This window comes from Anastrepha obliqua, chromosome 1 (genome assembly GCF_027943255.1).
Source record: "Anastrepha obliqua isolate idAnaObli1 chromosome 1, idAnaObli1_1.0, whole genome shotgun sequence".
Classification (NCBI taxonomy): Eukaryota; Metazoa; Arthropoda; class Insecta; order Diptera; family Tephritidae; genus Anastrepha; species Anastrepha obliqua.
In genome coordinates, this window is record NC_072892.1 from 136343928 (window position 1) to 136363870 (window position 19943).

At 35.7% G+C, this 19943-nt stretch overlaps 1 protein-coding gene across 4 annotated transcripts in view; it reads left to right on the forward strand.

Moving 5' to 3' along the window:
- The window catches only part of LOC129236279 (protein RUFY3), a 43956-nt gene extending 24340 nt beyond the window's left edge, over nucleotides 1–19616 (forward strand). The window contains exons 4-8 of one of the 4 annotated variants that reach the window (XM_054870571.1): nucleotides 31–272; nucleotides 470–615; nucleotides 699–982; nucleotides 11631–11728; nucleotides 18575–19612. In XM_054870571.1, coding sequence (XP_054726546.1) covers nucleotides 31–272; nucleotides 470–615; nucleotides 699–982; nucleotides 11631–11728; nucleotides 18575–19199 — 1395 coding nt within the window. In that variant the 3' untranslated portion in view covers nucleotides 19200–19612. Of the gene's footprint in view, nucleotides 1–30; nucleotides 273–469; nucleotides 616–698; nucleotides 983–6013; nucleotides 10069–11630; nucleotides 11729–18574 lie in introns of those variants that run through there. The other 3 variants (XM_054870569.1, XM_054870570.1, XM_054870572.1) reach the window with 3 other exon arrangements.
- The last annotated feature ends 327 nt before the right edge of the window (nucleotides 19617–19943 follow it).

The following is a 19943-nucleotide window of genomic DNA, read 5'->3' on the forward strand; positions in this document are numbered from 1 at the left end:
GTTGATGTTATTTTGCGTGTCTTATCGTAGATTGTGGTCATTATGGGAATCTTAGTGGGTCTAAATGTGATTGATTGCAATTTGTGCGTGAAGGAGGAAGATTTGGATTCACAACAGGGTGTTATTGATTTTTCGCTTTACCTGCGTTCGAGTTCGCGTAGTACCGATAATGATGAGGAGATCAATCAGTCACTGGAGGCGAACGGTCAAGGCAATATGATTGCGGTTTTGGATCAGAAAAACTACATTGAAGAGCTCAATCGGCATCTAAAGTACGTAAATTGCAATGAAGTCATGAGCAACATATTGGCTGGCGCTTTTCACCAAAGCTTATGCTAGAGAAAATAACTACAGCAAACTTGATGAAAATTGGGACATTCGAAATGTCTTATAAACAATTAGCCAGATGTTGCAGAATTGTGTATCGTGTCATTTTTAAACGAAATTTTAAATCGAAATTTGTCTTTAGTGCCACTGTAGGTAATCTGCAAGCTAAAGTCGAAACTCTGACCACTACAAATGCGTTAATGAAGGAGGATCTTGCGATCGCACGTAACAGCCTATTGGCCCTGCAAGCCGAGAATCAGGCGCTTCGTCAAAGTGCGACCAGTTCTAGTATGTACAGAACTATGTTACTTGCCATACCTTCCCTTGCTGCACTTGGAAACTTTATAAATCTAAATATTTATTTTATACAGAAGATGTTCCTATATCCAATGTCGAGGCCAGTCCAAACAAATCGACGGATAGAGCGAATAAAGCCACGATTGAGTCGCTAACAGCCGAATTGAGTGAAGAGAAAAAGAAAAATTTAGAGCTAGACAAGGAATTGAAACTGCAAATATCACTCAAAGCTGAGTCTGATATGGCAATGAAATTGCTTGAGAAGGATATACACGAAAAGCAGGATACGATTGTATCGCTGCGTCGACAATTGGACGATATCAAGCAAATTAACTTGGAAATGTATCGTAAATTACAGGTGGGTAAGAACGAGACAGGTGAAAACCGACAAAGATAACACGGTTTTGCAAAGTGTTTTGAGGTGACCAGACAACAGTTGCCCACTCAATTACTAAAAAGAAAATATATTAAAAACTAAAAATAACGCAATCATAAAAAAAGATATAAAATGAAGTGTAATAAAATATAATAAAACGAAATCGGAATAAAATGAAAATATAAAATAAAATAAAAGTTTTAAATATATAAACTAAAATGAAATTTTTAAATATACGGGTGAACGATATGAAGTGTTACCTATTCAACACACCATAACTTTTTTGTGTGAAATTAGTTTTTATTGATTTCAAAGACAAAATTGTACAAAAATGATTACAATTTTAACATATATTCACTTTAGCTCGATATGACCACCTTTTGCCTTGACTATAGCCTTCAAACGGTCAAAAAATGAGTTGCATGCTGTACGAGTGTGATCTTGATGTATTTTGGCCCATTCTCGTACAATCGCTTTTTTCAGCGCATCCATACTGGCATATTTTTTAGTCCTCACCTTGCTCTCTAAAATGGACAAGATGGAATAGTCCATCGGATTTTCGTCTAGCGAATTCCAAAGCCATTGTGTGGACGAAATGAAGTGTGGAACATGATTTTTTAACCATTCTTGGTTCACACGAGCTTTATGAGACGGTGCCGAGTCCTGTTGGAACGTCCATGGTCTACGACCGAAATGTTTGCATGTCCACGGCTCTAAAGCAGCTTCTAAAACATTTTCCCGATAATAAGTCTCGCATTCACTTTGACACCAGGCTCGATAAAAACGATTGGAGAGTGTCCATCAGCGGTTACTGCGGCCCAAACAATTACTTGCGATGGGAAATTGCTTCGAGTGGCCATACGTAGGCTCAAATTCTCGTGTGAGCGTTCGGTCAAGTAAACACGATCGTTTTGAGTGTTTATGAACTGCTCGATTGGGAAACTTTTTTCATAAGAAAACCATTGTTAGGAAATTCGCCACGTTCGTGCAAGCGCAACAACTCCTTTGCTCTTTCGCACCGAACTTTTTTTGCTGGGGAGAAAGATCGTGTGCTTTTTCGAACTTGTAAGCCTTGTTCTTGAGCTCATTTTTCAATATGCGTCGAATGCTGCGACGATATTTTCAGTTCTTTGGCAATTTTTCTTCCACTTCGACGTGGATTTCGTTCAAGTCGAGCCTTCACTTTCCGAATCATTTCTGGCGTTGTTGCGGTTTTTTTGGTCCACCAGCCAAATATAACGCAATCACACTATTACGTTTGAATTCCATCACAGAAAAAAAAATTCAACAAAACTGAGACGCAAATGCTTTTGATGGCTTATAAAAAATATATTGACCTGTCATTAAAACAATTTGGACGTTGATGTCATGAGCTCTTTTACAAATACACTTGGTAACACTTCATATTGTTCACCCTGTATAAACTAAAATAAAATAAAATTAAATTTTTAAATATATAAACTATAAATAAAATAAAATAAAATTTAATTTTTTTTTAATTTATATATTTAAAAATAAAATTAAATTAACTCAAAATGAATTCAAACGAAACAATTTAAATAGAAAAATTGTTTTGTAAGTACAGTGTACCCTCGTTCTAGAATCTTCTACGTTATGCGAAACGTTCGTGAAGCAAAACCATAATTCCCAATAAAATAAAACAGTGCGTTCTGGGTCACAGAAATGCATACTAAAATAGTTCAATATTAACCTCACTGATAGTTTTGACTATTTTTTTATTTTTTTTTTTTGAGTATTTTGTTGAATATTTTTTGTATAAAAATGTGGTTTTCATTGTCTAACAAAACCCATATAAATCCAATTTTAAAATTTTTTAGAAAACTTCCACAAATGTGTCATTTCAATTCTACGATTTTTGGTTAACATTTTTGGAAAATTTTTTGGTATCGGTAAATCGGCTGATTTGTTTTTTTCTTTCGTCGTGTCCATGTGGCTGTTAGTACAGAATGAAAGATTTATTTTTTCTTTCTTACTTTTCCAATACTTTGCCGTGACAATCTAATGTACAAAACATTGTTGGTTCCACCATTTTTAATGGATGCGCCTTGGATTCGGTAATAAAAGTTTGTGTAAAGTTTGGCAACTGATTTCGGATGCTACTCAATCCATGGAGCAATTTGAAAGTAAGGGTAAAAAGGGGAATACGTTTATCTTCTTTCTGAAAAAGTAGTAAAAAATTGAAAAAAGTCAATGTAAACTATAGAATAATTTAATGTTATTCAATTAATCAATCTTCTCTATTACATCAACAGGTCTGGCTAGCTGTAGATATATGCCTGTTGGAGGTCTCATAATAGTACCATAACGGCGCTTTAGTGCTACTTGGGGAGTGCCAGAGTGGCACTTCAATCATTTCACCTACGTATCTTATGAATGGTACTTAACTATTTATATTTTTAACTTAACCATTCCCGTGGATGTGTCACATACATAGTGACAAGACAATTGATTGTCACCTATTTTAACAATTTCTACAATTTTCGGTAGGTTTGGCAAAAGCTTTGACAACCTATATCTTAAAAACTATGAGTTTCCCACAAAAAATATATTTCTTCCCATTCTCAGAAGACCTATGTTAATTCATGTACGAATTTTGGTAATTGCCTGTGCTCTTCGTCCGAAGCCCAATGAATTATTTTCGTTGGGCCTTCCAACTTTTTAATCTGTCCCTCAGAAAGTATTTGACTGACGTTAGATTTAAATTTATCCAGTTTCACAAGCCGTTACTTAGGATAGGCCCATTTTTTTCCAAGTGAAACACACGACAATCAGTGCATGATTTAAAAATCAAAATGCGCTTAAATAATACTACACTTTTCATATAAAAAAGGATTTGATCTGTTTGCGTAAAAGCCTAAACCGAAGAATGTTTCGTTTCGCGCTCACTCCAGCAATGCAAAATTTCGATAGGCATCGGAAGAGCATCACTAGTAAACTTCGCCCTCTTCCGATCTGGCTTCATCTCAAAATCCGTTACTCGCAAACTTTTTCGCCTGTTTCTAATGAGGTGCCGCACGATTTTACCCAGACTTTTCTTCTCATTTTATCTTTTGGGACATGAACAAACTTAACATCCTCTTTTGGCCCCACAAAAACAGTGTTGCCTACTAAATTTTTTGTAGCAAAAGTCCATTTGTATCTATGCCTTTGAGTATTTTTTCTTTAGAATTTGCGCTGAAATTAAAATGAGCTTTTTTAAGAGGACAATCGGATTTAAGTAGCTCAATATGGCCGGCACAGGGTGAGAATTAGGCATCTTACGTCATCTTTAATTATTGAATCAGGAACGAAGATCATCGTGCACTCAATTATGCTCGCCATTGTATGTACATACAATACATATGTGTGTATATGGAAATAAGAAAAAACATCACACCTACATTTTATTTAAAAAAATATATTTTTGACATTTTTGCCGTAAAGAGCTTATGTTCCTGCCTATGTTCTGACTAAAATTTTTAGTATTAAATTTAGTTGCTTCCTGGCGGCATATATCTACATAATGATTTTAGAAACATTTTGGGTTAATTATTTTTAGTTGATAAATTACCTTTATAGAAATTCGAAAGACGTTCATATTCATATTGCAGATATTCACACTCAATTTGCGTTGAACAAATCTTTTGCGCGTTTAGCCACTAGCCCCTGTCTGTCTGCTTTTTAACCCTTTTGTATCATCGCTTGAAATACGCGATGCACTCAAAATATCCTCGGCAAGACTCTTACTGTTTGTTCCAATGAAAAATAATGTTACAGGATTGTCAAAATTATATATTTTCCTCAAACTTAAAAAAAAAAAAAATTTATATATTAATAATTTATTGTGGATTATTCCTTTCTTGATGATAGAGAGAGTTTTTGCCGCGCGGACTATTTCGTTCTTGGTGATAAGAGGGAGTTTTTGCTCGCGCATTATTCCGTCGAGGGGTGTAAAAGGGTTAATGCATCATGCCACTGACTCCTACGCTTCCAGCATTTCTCTAATTACACTCGACGGTTCTTGTCTTTATGTTGCCTCCACGTCCTCTAAAGTCTTCACGTCTTTTTGCTGTAAATTACATTGCGAAACCATAAGCTCTTCGGTAGCCAGCTCCCCGCTGAGCTTTGATATATACTCAGCATTGTTGTTCCTCTAAGTATTTCCTCTTTTTGTTAGTCGTTAAAGGAAACTTCGTTAATTAAGCGAAGCATTTTTGTTTTTTTTTTAATTTTGTTCGTTATATGAAATATTTGTTAGGCGTGGCGTCGTTAATCGAGGGTTCACTGTGCATACATTAAATTTGGTGAATTAAAAAATAAAATTAAATCATGTATAATAAGATTTTACTCAATCGAACTACTAAAAATGTTTATTTTCTGAAATCCTGCATTAAATAGTTGAATTTGTAATCCTCTCATATAACGCTGTATTTGCCCCATATTTCTCTTCTGTGAATAATTTGTAGAGTTCGCAAATAAATTTACATTGTGTTCCTAGTTTTTGAAGTGTAAGCGTATTGATTATTCATACATATTTACGGTAAAGATATCTTATTTTTATAAGTATTTATTTTAAATAAAATATTTAGTTCTCAGCCATGACAAGTGAAAAGGTTACAAGACTTAAGTTAAAAAGAAAATTTGTTTCTCTACAAGAACAATTGATTTTTGGATCAGTTTTACGAGAATACTTCCACAACTCGGAACTAATCCAACGTGTTATAGGGGGGATTACTTTTTTTTTATTATATTTATGTTTATTTTTGACCTTTTAATTTCATTTCATTTTAAGTAATATTGTCATTTTAGTTGAAACTACTCGAGTGGCAACTTTAATCTGTTCACCATATATTAAAACTTAATACCTAGAAAATTACTGCGTTTGGTGTACATTTATTTTTATTGTAATTATAAGTTATGCTGAAAAATACCTACAGCTATTGCTACAGGCGTCTTTTACCTTATGTATGTATATAAATTCTTTAAATCTTGCCAAAATTTGTACCAAATCAGGAATGTGAAGACGAACTCACCCAAAAGGGTGAAATGGTGTCACGACTACAAACCAAAGCTTCGCAAATTGGCAATATTTTGCAGTCCTTAGAGAAAAAATATGAAAATAAGTTAGAGCAACAACAACAGCTAGCTGGCCATGCAGGTGGAGGAGGAGACAAATCGCCCAGTACACGACGTCAACAAAATCTACAAAAATTTGAAGCACTCACCAAAAAACACCGCCAGGACATCGGACCACCAGTAAAGCGTTTACATCTAAAAGTCGACGCCATACCGCCTTTCAATCCTAACAATTATCGCAAATCACCATCGGCATCCGTAGCACCCGAAAAATTAGAGACTGATGGTGAACTTAAAACACCAACTTCAGCGAAATCGTTCACCGAAGTGGGTAAATCGTATCCGGATAAACCGATGGACACCTGCAAAAGTGATTACACGCTCTCACAAGAGCAAATGCAAAATTAAAACGATTGCATTCAATTAATTGCATTAATTACAGTTTGAATTTAAGCATTTTTTGTTTAGTTTTCGTATACAATTTCGAATTCGAAAATCGAAACATACCTACATACATAGTTCAATGCTTTCTTATCGATTTGAATGTCGGTAATGCATACACACATCCATACATACATACACATAGCTGCCGCAAAGCCTTGAAGCCCCAGAACAAATGCTGTAAAAAAAATTCTGTCTAAAACAAAGCTTTGCTAATGAAAATGAAAAACTAAATTTTTAACATATTTCACTTGGATAGTAAACAGAAACAACAACACTAATGTATGTACGTACTATATGCAGAAATTCTCTTTTCCAATTTATATATGTATGTATATGTAACTGTGAACAGTAATTACTAATATTCATATACATATATAAATAATACTAAAGGCCTTTTTACTATCTAGGAGGTGTTAAAAAGCGAAATTAAAAACCTACAACAATAATAATATATACATATAAATACATATACATATATATATCTAGAATGTATAGAATATATATATAATAGGTGTGTAAGTACATACAAACAAACATACATACATATATTATTGTTGAAAATATGGATGTTGAAGTAGTGCAACTGAATCTGAAGGCGGCGACTCATTTGAATATTTGCGGTCTATTCAAAAGTACAATAAGAAGTACATAAATAAAATACCTGCGCATAGACAAACCGAAAAGTTACTTATAGACAAAATCAATCAGAAGAAAGTTGGAATCATATACTTTACTTATACATACAATTATACATAGTTACATACATACATACATATAATATTAGCATTTAGAGAAAGCTGTAGCCAGTGAATTTAAGCTTTTTTTTCGAATCCAAACGGTTTTAGATAAATTTTGCTTGAAAATTTACGAGCAAACGCATGTACACTTGTGCTCACATAATTAAGTCACTTCATTTTTTTGCAATATTCGAAATCTATTTCGTGCTAATGGTAGCGACAGGCTAATCACCTACCCTGCCATAAAACAAAATAGATTAACGAAACCAACGCAAGACTGAGTCTTGTCGAGGACCTATGCTCCTGAGTGCAGTGAACATAGAAAAAAAAGTCGTGCTCATTTTTTATGAAAATTTTTTATAGTTCATTCTACAACAATGAACTTCAAAATTCATAAATCAAAGCTCCAAACTTTGTGCAAAATTCACAAAAGTTTAACGAATTTCAAAAAATTATCATACACATTTTCAACTTTGTAATCAATGTAATCTTTAGCAAACTTTTGGATATGCAAATTAGTACATCGAACTGGAAGTTTGAAGTCGCTCAAAACTCGCGTCGATCTTTGACAATTTCTTTCAGATAAAAGCCTTTCGAACGTGCGCTTTTTTCAACTCTAGCAGTATGGAAATAAGTACATTAGGGTGACCGCTATTTCTGAAATTGTTGATATTATTCGGTACAACCTCTAGAAATGTTAAGTTACCCAAAAAAAAAATACTAAATATGAAATACAGTAGAAACTTGATTCTCGCAAGTACTGAGGTTGCTTTTCCATACAAATTTAAATAGTCTTTTTTTACTGATAGCAATCCAAGTTAATTTGATAAGTTTCATTTGAAATTAAAGAAATTTTCGATTTTGGTTTGTTTTGCACACACTCTCTTGTACCACCTGTTTCTGAGCTTCTGCAGTGTCACAACATAGTTTAAGCAAGCATTGTTTTGCTCTGCCCAATCCAAGCATATATTGGAAGCTGATATATCCTCCTCCAATGTAATTTTATTCGTATTTAGCATCACGTCGTTAGTTCATCACTGACTGTCTTCGTTCACCGACTGTCTTCTTCACCGACTGTCTTCTTCAGGTTCAACAATTCATTGCTCCATTTCATATTTAGATACTTGCAGCAAAGTTGGAATGAATTGAATATTGGATGTATCATCGGCTATCTGTAATCCGAAAGAGGAATGATATCGTCCCAATCCCAGTCAGACGCTTTTTCAATCTGTTTTTGAAACAACGATTGTATTGAAGTTTCTAGCTAAAAAACATATTGCATTTTTCAGGTTGATACTTGGCAGTAACTCATCGATCCATGGGCTGTATTAGAGCCGTACAGTTTGGAAGCCAGACTCATCGGCATTGTATATCTGTTCTTTTATCAAACTTAAATCCATAATTGTTTTGTTAAATTTGTTCAAAAATAGGTTTATGGAGTCACTCTTATTTGACAGTTTTTCTCCGAAAATTTTTAGCCATCGCATTTCTTGTCTCTTTTTAAAATTTGCAATCCAACCATGGCTAGCGTGTAGCCCTCCAGATTTATCCTGAATTTCGGCATGCAATAATTTGGCTTTCTCTTTTAACATATCACTTTTAATTGGTAAATTTGTGTTCCTTTGATCCGCAAACAAATTGAAGAACGCCTTTTCTTTTAGAAACTCAGAAATTCTGAAACCTTATGGGTTTTCCTTTTATCTGGGCCGGATTCAGGTCGCGTAACAAACTTCTTTAAGGAGTGTTCTTTTTTTTTAGTATGAGTTATTGTGATCTATGCACGTGGAAATTTTTAGCTAGAGCATTAATGGAAATCCTCGCATTTAGTTTGTTCAGAATGTCAGCTTTTTCTTTTATTGTAAGTAGCGTAAATTTTCGCTTTGCCTTTAGACGGCACTTCCGCTGAATTCATTCAGCTGATTCAATTCAAAAAATGTCATTACCAGAATGCCATCGACGGTACTTCCCCGAGCTTTATCCTCAAAAATTCATCTTAAACAGAGCAAAAGATAAAGATGAATAAAAAAAATGTTGAAGTATCGAGGTAAAAACTTTCTAATGTAGCGAGCACTGAATACGCAATGTGAAAAAAATTGTGTCGCAAGTATAGGGTTTCTACTGTATTAAGCCATGCAGATAAGGTTTAGAGTATCCGAATTGAGCCTGAAGTTCTAAAAAATAGTATTTTTTTAAGTAAAATATTATAGTATAAAAATATTTCCTACGACTTTTCTTTATTTTTCAAACAACACTGCAAGTTTCACGTTTTTAAAACCCTATTAATGCCCAGAATCGTGAGGTAAATAATGATTTTAAAGTACATATATTAAAAGACGAAGCTAATCAGTGAAATGTACTGAAATTACTAAGCTTAGTCTAGGTAGGTAGCTTAGTAGGTGTGGCAGTCGTGCAAACCCATTGATCTGGCTGACACTTGTATCCCTAAGGTCATCGGTATCATTCAAGAACGAAGAGCCAAAGTATCTTAACCCCGTGGAATGCCACGCAAGACAGTGGCAGAGAAGATGTCTGACAGACTCTTCCTCCCCCTCATGGTTGCAGCTTCTGCAATAGTCCGAATGTTGTACGTTGGCCTAGGAGACAGAGGCCTGTGATCAAAGCAACCAATATAGAGACGTTTTTCCTTGACCGATGAAATAACGCCTTTGAGTGCTTGACGCCCCGTTTTGGCGAAATTCTTTTTGTAGCGTTACATGGCAGACTATCAACCCATCTCGTGTTGGGGTTGTAGTTTGTACGTTGAAAGCTGTTTGTAAGTTGAGAGGGGTATACCTACAATCTTCATACCAAGAGGGAGGCGAGTCGTAGTGTCCGCTCTCGCTAATTTGTCTGCCTTACAATAATTCCCTTGCATGTCATTATGCCATGCCACGCGGCACCCATATCGAATGGATCTGTTAAGAGATGCCTGGCATTTGGGAGCAATTATGGAATTAGTGACAATCCCAATAAGAGATTTAATCGGTTATCAGAGTTTAGTCTAAGCTATTATAAAAAAACAAAAATAAGAAAAAGGCCAGTGTTTCTTAAAAATTACGAATTTTGTTGTTTTCAAAAATGTGTATTAAAAAACATTTTTCAAGTTTGCGGCAGGAGATTTTCTCCTATAGGCTAAAAATTTCATATTTAGTATTTTGTTTTAATAACTTTACATATCTACTGTTGTAGTACACCAAATGTGAAATGAATTTTTTTTTCATACAAATTATGACCACCCTAATGTACATACATATAGAGGGCTCTAGAGTGGATAAGAAGAGACAATTTTGTCGTATTATTATTATTATTTTTGCTGTTATTAGGACTGGAGTTAACAATGTGAACTGAAAGTTCTATTTTGCCTACTTCATGGATTCAGAGTACTTCTCCGAGCCTAATTCCTCAATAAATTTTAATATTTGCCCTATTTCCTCTCTCTAAATATCCTTAGAAATATCCTACGGTTTAGGGATGACATACAATTAATAGTACAGCAAACCTTTTAAGAAATTTGCTATTAAAGTTAAAAAGGGCTTTGACTAATGGCGGCGCGAAGTTCCATGCGCACTGACACTCTGCGGGAAGTAGTAGTTGTTGTTATTGCAGCAGCATAAGCATGCACCAGAGTGGTGCTGGAGTGGCAGTCCTAGGTCGGCTACAAATCCGGGTTGTGCCGGTAACGTATAACCGACTGTTGTGGGAAGCCCTGGTATGAGTTGGTGTTGTATTTAGCATGAAAGATTTTCCATAAATTTTTTGGAAATACTACTGAAGTTCTTCGCCAGATAGTAATCTGGGTCATTTACGTAGATAACTTTGACTCAACCGATTAACGTCGGAATGAGTACTCGCGTGAGCAACATAGGTTACTAGAGCCACTTTGGACTACTTTTGAACTGGTGATGACTTCATGACTATGACTGAACTGAATCAGATTTTCTTTCTTTTTTTATTTGAGATGATTGTTAAAACACCTCATTAATAATTTGGGTGGCTTATTAATGTATGTAAAAAAATAAAAACAAATTAAATAAATAAATAAAAAATAAAAAATATGAACAAGAAATATTTTGTGTAGCTAAATCGTCTACAGGCTCAGTATTTTAGAATAAATATACGTATTACTTTTTGTTAAACCTGCTTAAATTGTACGAATTTCTCGCTGTTCATTTTGCAAAACTGAGTTTCTCTATATTAAGTACATAAAATACACCTTTTATTGTATTATACAAAATAAATATTAAATAAATATATGAAATAATTTTAAGTAATATTTATGTATACTCTAAAAAATAAAAAAGAAAACGTATTTATTTCAAACTGAAACTACAGTCCATGCACATTCTTTTCTTTCCACCATTTTTATGGATTAGGAATGCGATGCTTCACTCAAGCATAAAACAGAACTACTTACAAAGTTGGAGGACCAAAAGGAAGATATGGTCAACACAATTGCAGAGCTGGAGAAAAAGTAAGCTTTCTCATCGATAAAAAAATAACTGGTAGTAAGTGTGAAATTGTGAGCGTTAAAAATACGACATTTCTTACGAGCGTATCTAATAACTTTTTAACTTAAGTTGAGATAATTAAAAAGAAATACACCATGCAAGGGCCCGGCATGCACTCGTTAAAGTAATAGAAATGGCCAAGTTCGCTCGAAATTTTATTCAAGTAACGCAAGATCTTATATTTCATCATTAGAGTAGCTAGCTAGATGACTACGTAGTTTAAACAGAATATTCGTTTTTTTTTCTTTGAAGCACCTATGTGCTGTACCGGAGAAGTATCGAAAAAGTACGCAGGATGGAAAGGAGATGTGTGAAATTAAATATGAAATAATTTTTCCTTTTCGATATATTTTCCTTAAGCCCCCTCATATAAGTGTGTATAAGATCTTTCATAAAGCTTTTTAATTCAAAATAAGTAGGCATAAATAGGCGACTCTACTTCATCATCGCCACGGAATTTTATTACTCGAAGCTTTTTTATCATTTTTGGAACCAAATATTAGTATGAAGAGCCTGCATATAGAATACCATATTCTCCTCCCGGTCAGTGTTTGGAATACTTACAGTGTAGAGTATTACTCACAGACTGTTCAAAAAGTTTTACGGTTTGATAGGAAAAACACAATTTTATAATTTGAAACACACTTTATTATTCAATACACTTGTTCTAACGAGATTCCAATTTATGAATTCCAGCCCTGAAGTGAGAATCTGGAAGGGCTGCAAAATGCGCTTCCACAGCTGTTATGACCTCATCATTCGATGAAAAACTCTTTTCACGCATGCATTTTTTTAGATCTGGAAACAGATAGAAGTCGCTAGGGGTTAAATCTGGTGAATTTAGCGGATGTTCCAACAATTCGAACTTTAATTCGTGGATTTTAGCCATTGTCAATATGCTCTTGTGACCCGGTACATTGTCCTGATGAAAAAGAATTTTTTTCTTTTCCAAACTGGGTCTCTTTCACGAATTGTTTCCTTCAGCCGGTCTAAAAGGTTACAATAATATTTAGAATTTATTGTTTTACCAGTTTGCAAGTAATCGACAAACAGAATTCCTTTCAGTCCCAAAAAACACCCACTTGACCGATTTCTGGACCCGAGCTTCTTTCGGTGCCGAAGAACGAAGTGCACACCGGTAGTCACTTGGTTTGATTTAGATGATTTATGGTGATAGACTCAAGTCTCATCCGTAGTGATGAATTGACGCATAAAATCCACTTTATGCATTCGAAAACGCTCTAAATGTTGCTGAGAAAGTCGCTTTCGAATGTGTTTTTGTTCCATTATTAGCGAATGCAGGACCCTTTGTACGTACAGCTTTCTGAAACCCAGTACTTCTGTGGAAATATTGCTTACTTTGCCCAATGAGATACCTAGGGCTTCTACTCAATCTCTATTATTACCTAGATGATTTTCCTATACAACATTTTGTATTTCTTCTACGATTTTTGGTGTTGTTGCTGTTTTTAATCGTCTTCAAGACTTGAACGACCGCGTTTGAATTCACCAACCCATCTTCATACTATACTAATTAATGGCGAAAAGTCCTTCTGCACTTTCAACATTCGTTCACAAATTTCTAATAGTGGTGGCTCCTCGGCAGGCAATGGCAAATCTCCGAGTGCATTTCTGCCAAGAAAAATCTCCTTATAAAAAACCATGTGCCGTTCGGAGTCCGCTAAAAACTTTAAATTCCTCCATTTGTACAACAACATCAAGACGTACTCCACAAATAGGAGGAGAAGCTCGGTCAAGCACCTAACAGAAGTGTACATGTCAATTTTTTATTTAGAAATTACATAGGAAAATGAATTTGTATTGAAGAATAAAAAGCGCGCATTACATATGTCTAAAGTTTTTTTGCTGGAATGTTGGTACATCTGTCCTCTATAGTGTCGCAGAGTTTGCGATTTGGTCGCCCAACAACATCTTCAACGGATGAAAACGTCGACAAAGTCAAGGAAATGGTGCTGGAAAACCATTATTTAAGTTTGAGGGAGGTAGCTTGTGACCTTAGCGTGTCTCGTGAATCAATTCGCAAACATTTTACACCATTAATGGGACGTGAGACGCGTGGCTGCTTGACTCGTAGCAAGACAGTTGAATTCCTTCCAGAAAATTCATCGGAAGAAGGTGGCTGAAGATCTGCTTGAGCAAGTGAATTCGGACCCAACGTTTATCAAGCGCATCATAACAAGTGATGAGACGTGGGTATATGAGTTTGACATGCAAACCAGTCAACAAGCGGCTGAATGGGGCTATTCACATGAGTCGAAACCCAAAAAATCACGTCAAAGTCGGTCAAAGTCATGCTACTCGTTTTTTTCCGATTATAATGGTTTTGTGCTCTCGGAATTCATTCTAAATAGTTCTACCGTAAATAAAGAATATTATTTGGAAGTTATGCGACGTTTGAGAGAGAGTGTGCGTAGGAAACGGCCCAATTTATGGAAAGAAAACTGATGGATCTTGCGCCATGATAACGCACCGTCTCACAGGCTCATATTGTGAACACTTTTTTGACCAGAAACTCGGCAAATACCATCGAACAACCACCGTATTCACTGGATTTAGCCCCCTGTGATTTTTTCCTTTTCCAAAAACTTAAATCGCCACTCCGCGGACGCCGCTTTGAGTTGATAGAGGCCATTAAGGAGAATTCATTGAAAAAGCTGAAGAAGATCTCTTCAAATGCGTTTAAAAGGTGCCTTGATGATTGGACTAATCGTTGGGATATGTGTATTGCTTCGAATGGAGCCTATTTTGAGGGCGACAAAATAAATGTTGATGTTTAAACAATTATTATGGGTTTTATTGTACAATTCCCGGTACTTTTTTCACAAAATGTATATTTACGCACGGCGAATATCGCAGGCGATGGAACGATGAGCTGTATGAGCTTTACGTCGTCATAGACATAGCGCATGGAATAAAGATCCAGCGGCTACGTTGGCTGGGTCATGTCGTCCGAATGGATACAAACGCTCCGGCTCTGAAAGTATTCGACGCGGTACAAGCTTGTGGTAGCAGAGGAAGAGTAAGGCCCCTGCATTGGAAAGGTCAGGTGGAGAAGGAATTGGAACGAGAAAGAAACAACTGCCGCTCTTTGTTAAACTTAGCCAAAATCGTTTAAGCGGTTATCGCGCCAATTAAGAAGAAGACCATGACTTTGAGATCGAGATGTATACACCACCTTGAAATACGATTTTTCCAGTTTGGGCTGGACCGAATTTTTGGAAGTAGTCGTTGATCTTATCCACGTTCCAGCCCCCTTCCAGAATATTATAACTACGTTTCAGTTGGTTATAATTTCAGAAAACGGTTTTTCTGTTTTAGTGGTAGATTTAGATTTATTGGAGGTTTGCACTTCGACCTTTTTGGTCTTTTGTGTTCTAGTGGTTACGCCAACACATTCCAGTTATTAATTTCAAGTGCTTTAAATTTGCCGGTACCATAGAAAAAACTGTTTATCATCGAGTGATAACGATTTGATTGTTTTTAAACATCCATACCCAAAGAGATTTGTCCTCAATGACAATCAGAAGTTATCAACACGTTTTATACGACAAAAATATTGACCAACCTAGTTGAAAGTTGAAAGATATATTATATTTTAATTTCATACCCAGTAAAAAGAAGACCCCAGTCAAACTGGATAGTTGGAGCATTCGGTACATGTGAACAATGAGAATTTTTGAAACACCCATTCTACCATCGATTGAGTAGGTAGGGACTTTTGGGGACAAAGTGAGTTTTGACGAATTTCGATTTTGCGAGTTTAATGAAATTTTTCACTTTTGACCTTAAATACTGCTACGTTACTATAAATTTAAGTATTGCCTTAGGCGCTTTGATTACTTAGTTCGACTAATGGGCGATATTAGCTGAAGTTTGTATTGGTGGCAGAAGATTACTATTTACCTTAGCGACTGCCCGTAGGTTTTTCCTGGGAGAACCTCTATTAAATAATTCTTGTATTCTGTTCTGTAGCTGGTTATCCGTTCTGTTCTCATTTTCTCCGTCATCATATGTTTGATGACGATAATAATATTTGCAATTACAGTATATCGCTTCCATGCTCGACAGTTGTTAGTACCCAGCGGCCATTGAATTTAAGATGTACATCTTCATGTTTTTCTAGAAATAAAGAACCCTACATTTGTACAAGGTGGCGCAAAAGTAGCCTTGCGATGTTTTTTGGCTGTAATTTAAAAAAAAACTTAAAAACTTTGATTCTTCTTGTGGATTATTTTTATTTGGTCTTTTAATTTTTTTTACATCAAGTCGAGAATATGATGTCATGTAAATGGCCGTCGCCACAGTTGATTGCCATTTGAGCCCTTTTTATGGCATTTTCCATCACTTTGGCCAAAACTTCCGGCGATAGGTCCTCACATTCTTGACGGATATTGTCTTTAAGAGCTGCAAGAGTCTGAGGCGTGTTGACATAAACCCGCGACTTCAAAAAGCCCCACAAAAAGAAGTCTGAAGCGGTCAAATCAGGCGATCTTGCTGGCCAGTGCAAATCGCCAAAACGGGAGATTAGGCGCCCGGGAAATGCATCCTTCAGCATATCGGTTGTGGCACGTGCAGTGTGTGTCGTTGCACCGTCCTGTTGGAACCACATGTTTTCCAATCCCAATTCATCAAGTTGCGGCAAAAAGAACTCGTTGCTCATTGCTCTGTAGCGCTCACCATTCACAGTAACCATTTGGCCCGCGACGTCTTCGAAGAAAAAGGCTCCGATGACTCCTCCAGCGAAAACAGCACACCATACAGTCACTTTGAGCGGGTGTAATGGCTCTTCGTGGGTTACACGCGGATTTTCAGTGCCCCAGAAGCGTAAATTTTGCTTATTTACGTACCCGCTAAGATGGAAATGGCTTGAGCGTATGTTAGACGCGATTGGCGGTCAGCAGCGCTTCCATGACATCCTCGGCTACAGCAGCAATATTCTCTGCAGAACGGCCTGGCAGCATCTCGTATTGTACAAGTCTCTTCGAGGCGAGCGGCTAAACGTCGCAGTGTTTCACCAGTAGGCGTTGGATGGCGAGGAAATCTGCGACGAATTTCACGTTGTGCCAAAATCACCGACCGATTATTGGTCAAATAAATAGTCAGCAATATTCCGCGTTCTGGAGCAGTGTAGCGTAACATTGTTTATTAAGGTGTATTTCGCATGTGTTTACTACACAAATGTCAAAACAGAACTGACATTAGGGGCCAATCGCAAAATTTATAGTATTTTCTGATAGGAGGATTACTTTAGCGCCACCTGTTATGTCTTCTTAACAACAGGTGGTTTTATTTTATTTTATATTTTTTGTACAATTAATTAAATTATTTAACAAATAATTGCTTAGCAGCGCTAGCAAGAAATGCCTTCGACTGTCTCTAAATTAAAAGTAGGTTTATAATGGATTAATGATTGACATTATATTCGTCGTAACAAATCAGTCTCTTTCAAAAATTTATACAGCTCATCAATGTTTCCAGTGGTTGTCTCTTACAGAAGATCGAGAGGATCGATTGCGCCAAAGATTTCGTGTGGCAGTGTGTCAATGTTTTTGTGAAAACCTCTGTAAATTCCTTTTTCCTTATATGCAGGCTAGTAGTCATTTGCCCATAAGTGCCATGGTTTTAGTAGCAATTGAACGATTATCAACCAGCACAATTCCTGTAGTTATATCAATAGGTAGGCTAGATGAGCAGGGTATATCTTGTTTTGCTTCCGTTATTTGTTATTCAATTCCTTCAATATGAGGTATTCTTGGTTTGTCCGCGCGACTTTGCGTAACAATGCTGATGCTTTAAGGGATTACATGGGTTTCGTTGCGTAAAAAAAGGCCTATTTTCAATATTTTTTTTCTATGCAAAAAATTATTTATTTAATGCAAACTTTTTTCTGTCTTATAGATACATATTTAAAGAATAATTTCTGAAATTTTCAACAAAAAAATTAAAATTCCTCCATTGTGACGTCGACTTTCGAAAAAAAGTGCGTCCGCGTTGTCAGCATAACTCCTGACAGGCTCATCAAAAATGAAAAAACAAAAATAAGTGCTTTAGTTAAGACCATAAACTCGTGCTTGAGCGAAGGAAAGAAAAAAAAAAAAAGTAAAAATTGGAATTTTGGCAGACATTTTTGCAAAAAAATGAAAACTTCGGTGAAATTTCCTTGACATTTTGTTTTTTTTAAATAGTTGTAATTGAAAAAAAAAAAAAAAAAAAATCCTTCATTCAAGCACGAGTAAATGGTATTTCGAACACCTGTGTAAAATTTCATCAAAATCGGTTGAGTAGTTTTCGAGAACATTTGAACCGACTTTGAAAACACTGTTCCGAGAAAAACGCGTTTAAAGTTTTGAGTAACAATAAAAGTGGCTTGGAGCGCACACATTCCAAAGGCTGTATCTCCGATTTATTATTCGGATCGACTTGAAAATTTTGGATAATATTCCTGAGAAGTTGTAGAAATTAATAAGCAAAAAAATAAAAAATAAATCGAATTTTTGAACCAACGAATCCCATGTAACCCCTTAAGTATCAAGGGTTCAGTAGCACTAGCTAAACTATGTTTTTGTTAAAAAGAGATTTTTGAATTAAAATTATATTTGAATTTATATATATATATATTTACGCTCAAACCTCATAATTTCACACTTCTTTATAAATATTGATATATATCTTAACAATAATTCCAGCAGAAATCAAAGTACTAATTCGCTATAAAATCACCGACTACATAATTAAACTATTTTCTTTCTTTTTTTAATTAAACGAAATTCATCTCAATTGACGACCAGATGGGATAATGATAAAACTAATTTGGGTGAAGCTCTCAGGAATACTTCACAAACCCTCTCCATTCAAGTGACTGCCTCCGAGGAGCGTGCAGCTCGTGCCGAAGCTGAATCGCGTATAGAACGCGAATGGCGAAATTCATTACAAGAGAAAGAAGTAAAGTTGAAGGAGAAAATTAGTAACTTGCAAACTTGTGTTAAAGAGCTCACCGATGACTTGCAGCAGAGTTCTAAACTGCGTACAGAACTTGACAAAATGCGCACGCAATGGTCGGAGGCGCAAACAACACTCGAAGAACTGGGCATACAGCTAAGCGTGAGCAAATTGAAGGTGTCCGAATTGGAGGAGCGCGAAAGAAGACAGCAAAAACTACGTTCATCCGACCTCTCGTTACAGTTACCCGCTGAGGTGGCCAGTGCTGGTATCTGGGCACCAGATTCTATAGCTACGCATTGTACTGCATGCAAAAAGGAATTCAGTTTGACGCGTCGGAAACATCACTGCCGCAGTTGTGGGGAGATTTTTTGCAATTCATGCTCTGAGCACACATTGGCGTTACCCGTGGATCAGGGACAATTAGGTAAACCGGTGCGTGTTTGTGATCACTGCTATGAGACAAGGAAATGACGACGCTTATCAAATGGCGCTTTCTCAAATTTTCATTAGTACTGCAGCTCTGAAACCGAACAAGTATGCGTACATATGTACAATATTGTGTTAAATATGTAAATGTGTATTGTATGTGTGTACATACATATGTATATGTATAGTATAGTGTACATACTGAATTTGTATTTATGTAAAATGCCTTAATGCTTATGTATCCTAATATTAATCCGAGCATTAATGGTTGCCGTGAACAGGATGATATTTAAACAAAAAAAAAATTAAATATTTTTAAATGTGTCCAATTTATAATATCTGTCGCCAAAATATGTATTAAAAGCATTGATTCTTTATATAGAAAAATCGGCAGTGCTCATGTTTTAAAATTTTAAAAAGTATATCTAGCAGATATGCCTATGTGCGTATTCAAATATTTATTACTTTTCATACAATTATACAAACAAATTACAAAAAATGAATTGTATTTTTGATTTATTGTGAGTGCATCCAATTTCCTTATTCAATTTGTCATACATTGTGTCCAACAAATATCGGGAATTGTTCATTTAAAAAGCGCGCGTTACTCATATGTCTAATTTTTTTTGGTTGGAATGTTGGAACAACTTCTTCTTCTATTGTGTAGCAGAGTTTGAGCGTGACTTGTCAATTAACTTCTTTTTGGCATTTGATTATATCAGTCAACCGCAGGTGTGCTCTGCGATTTTCTCTATGGATAAAAAAGTCGAACAAAGAATTTGCCTTAAA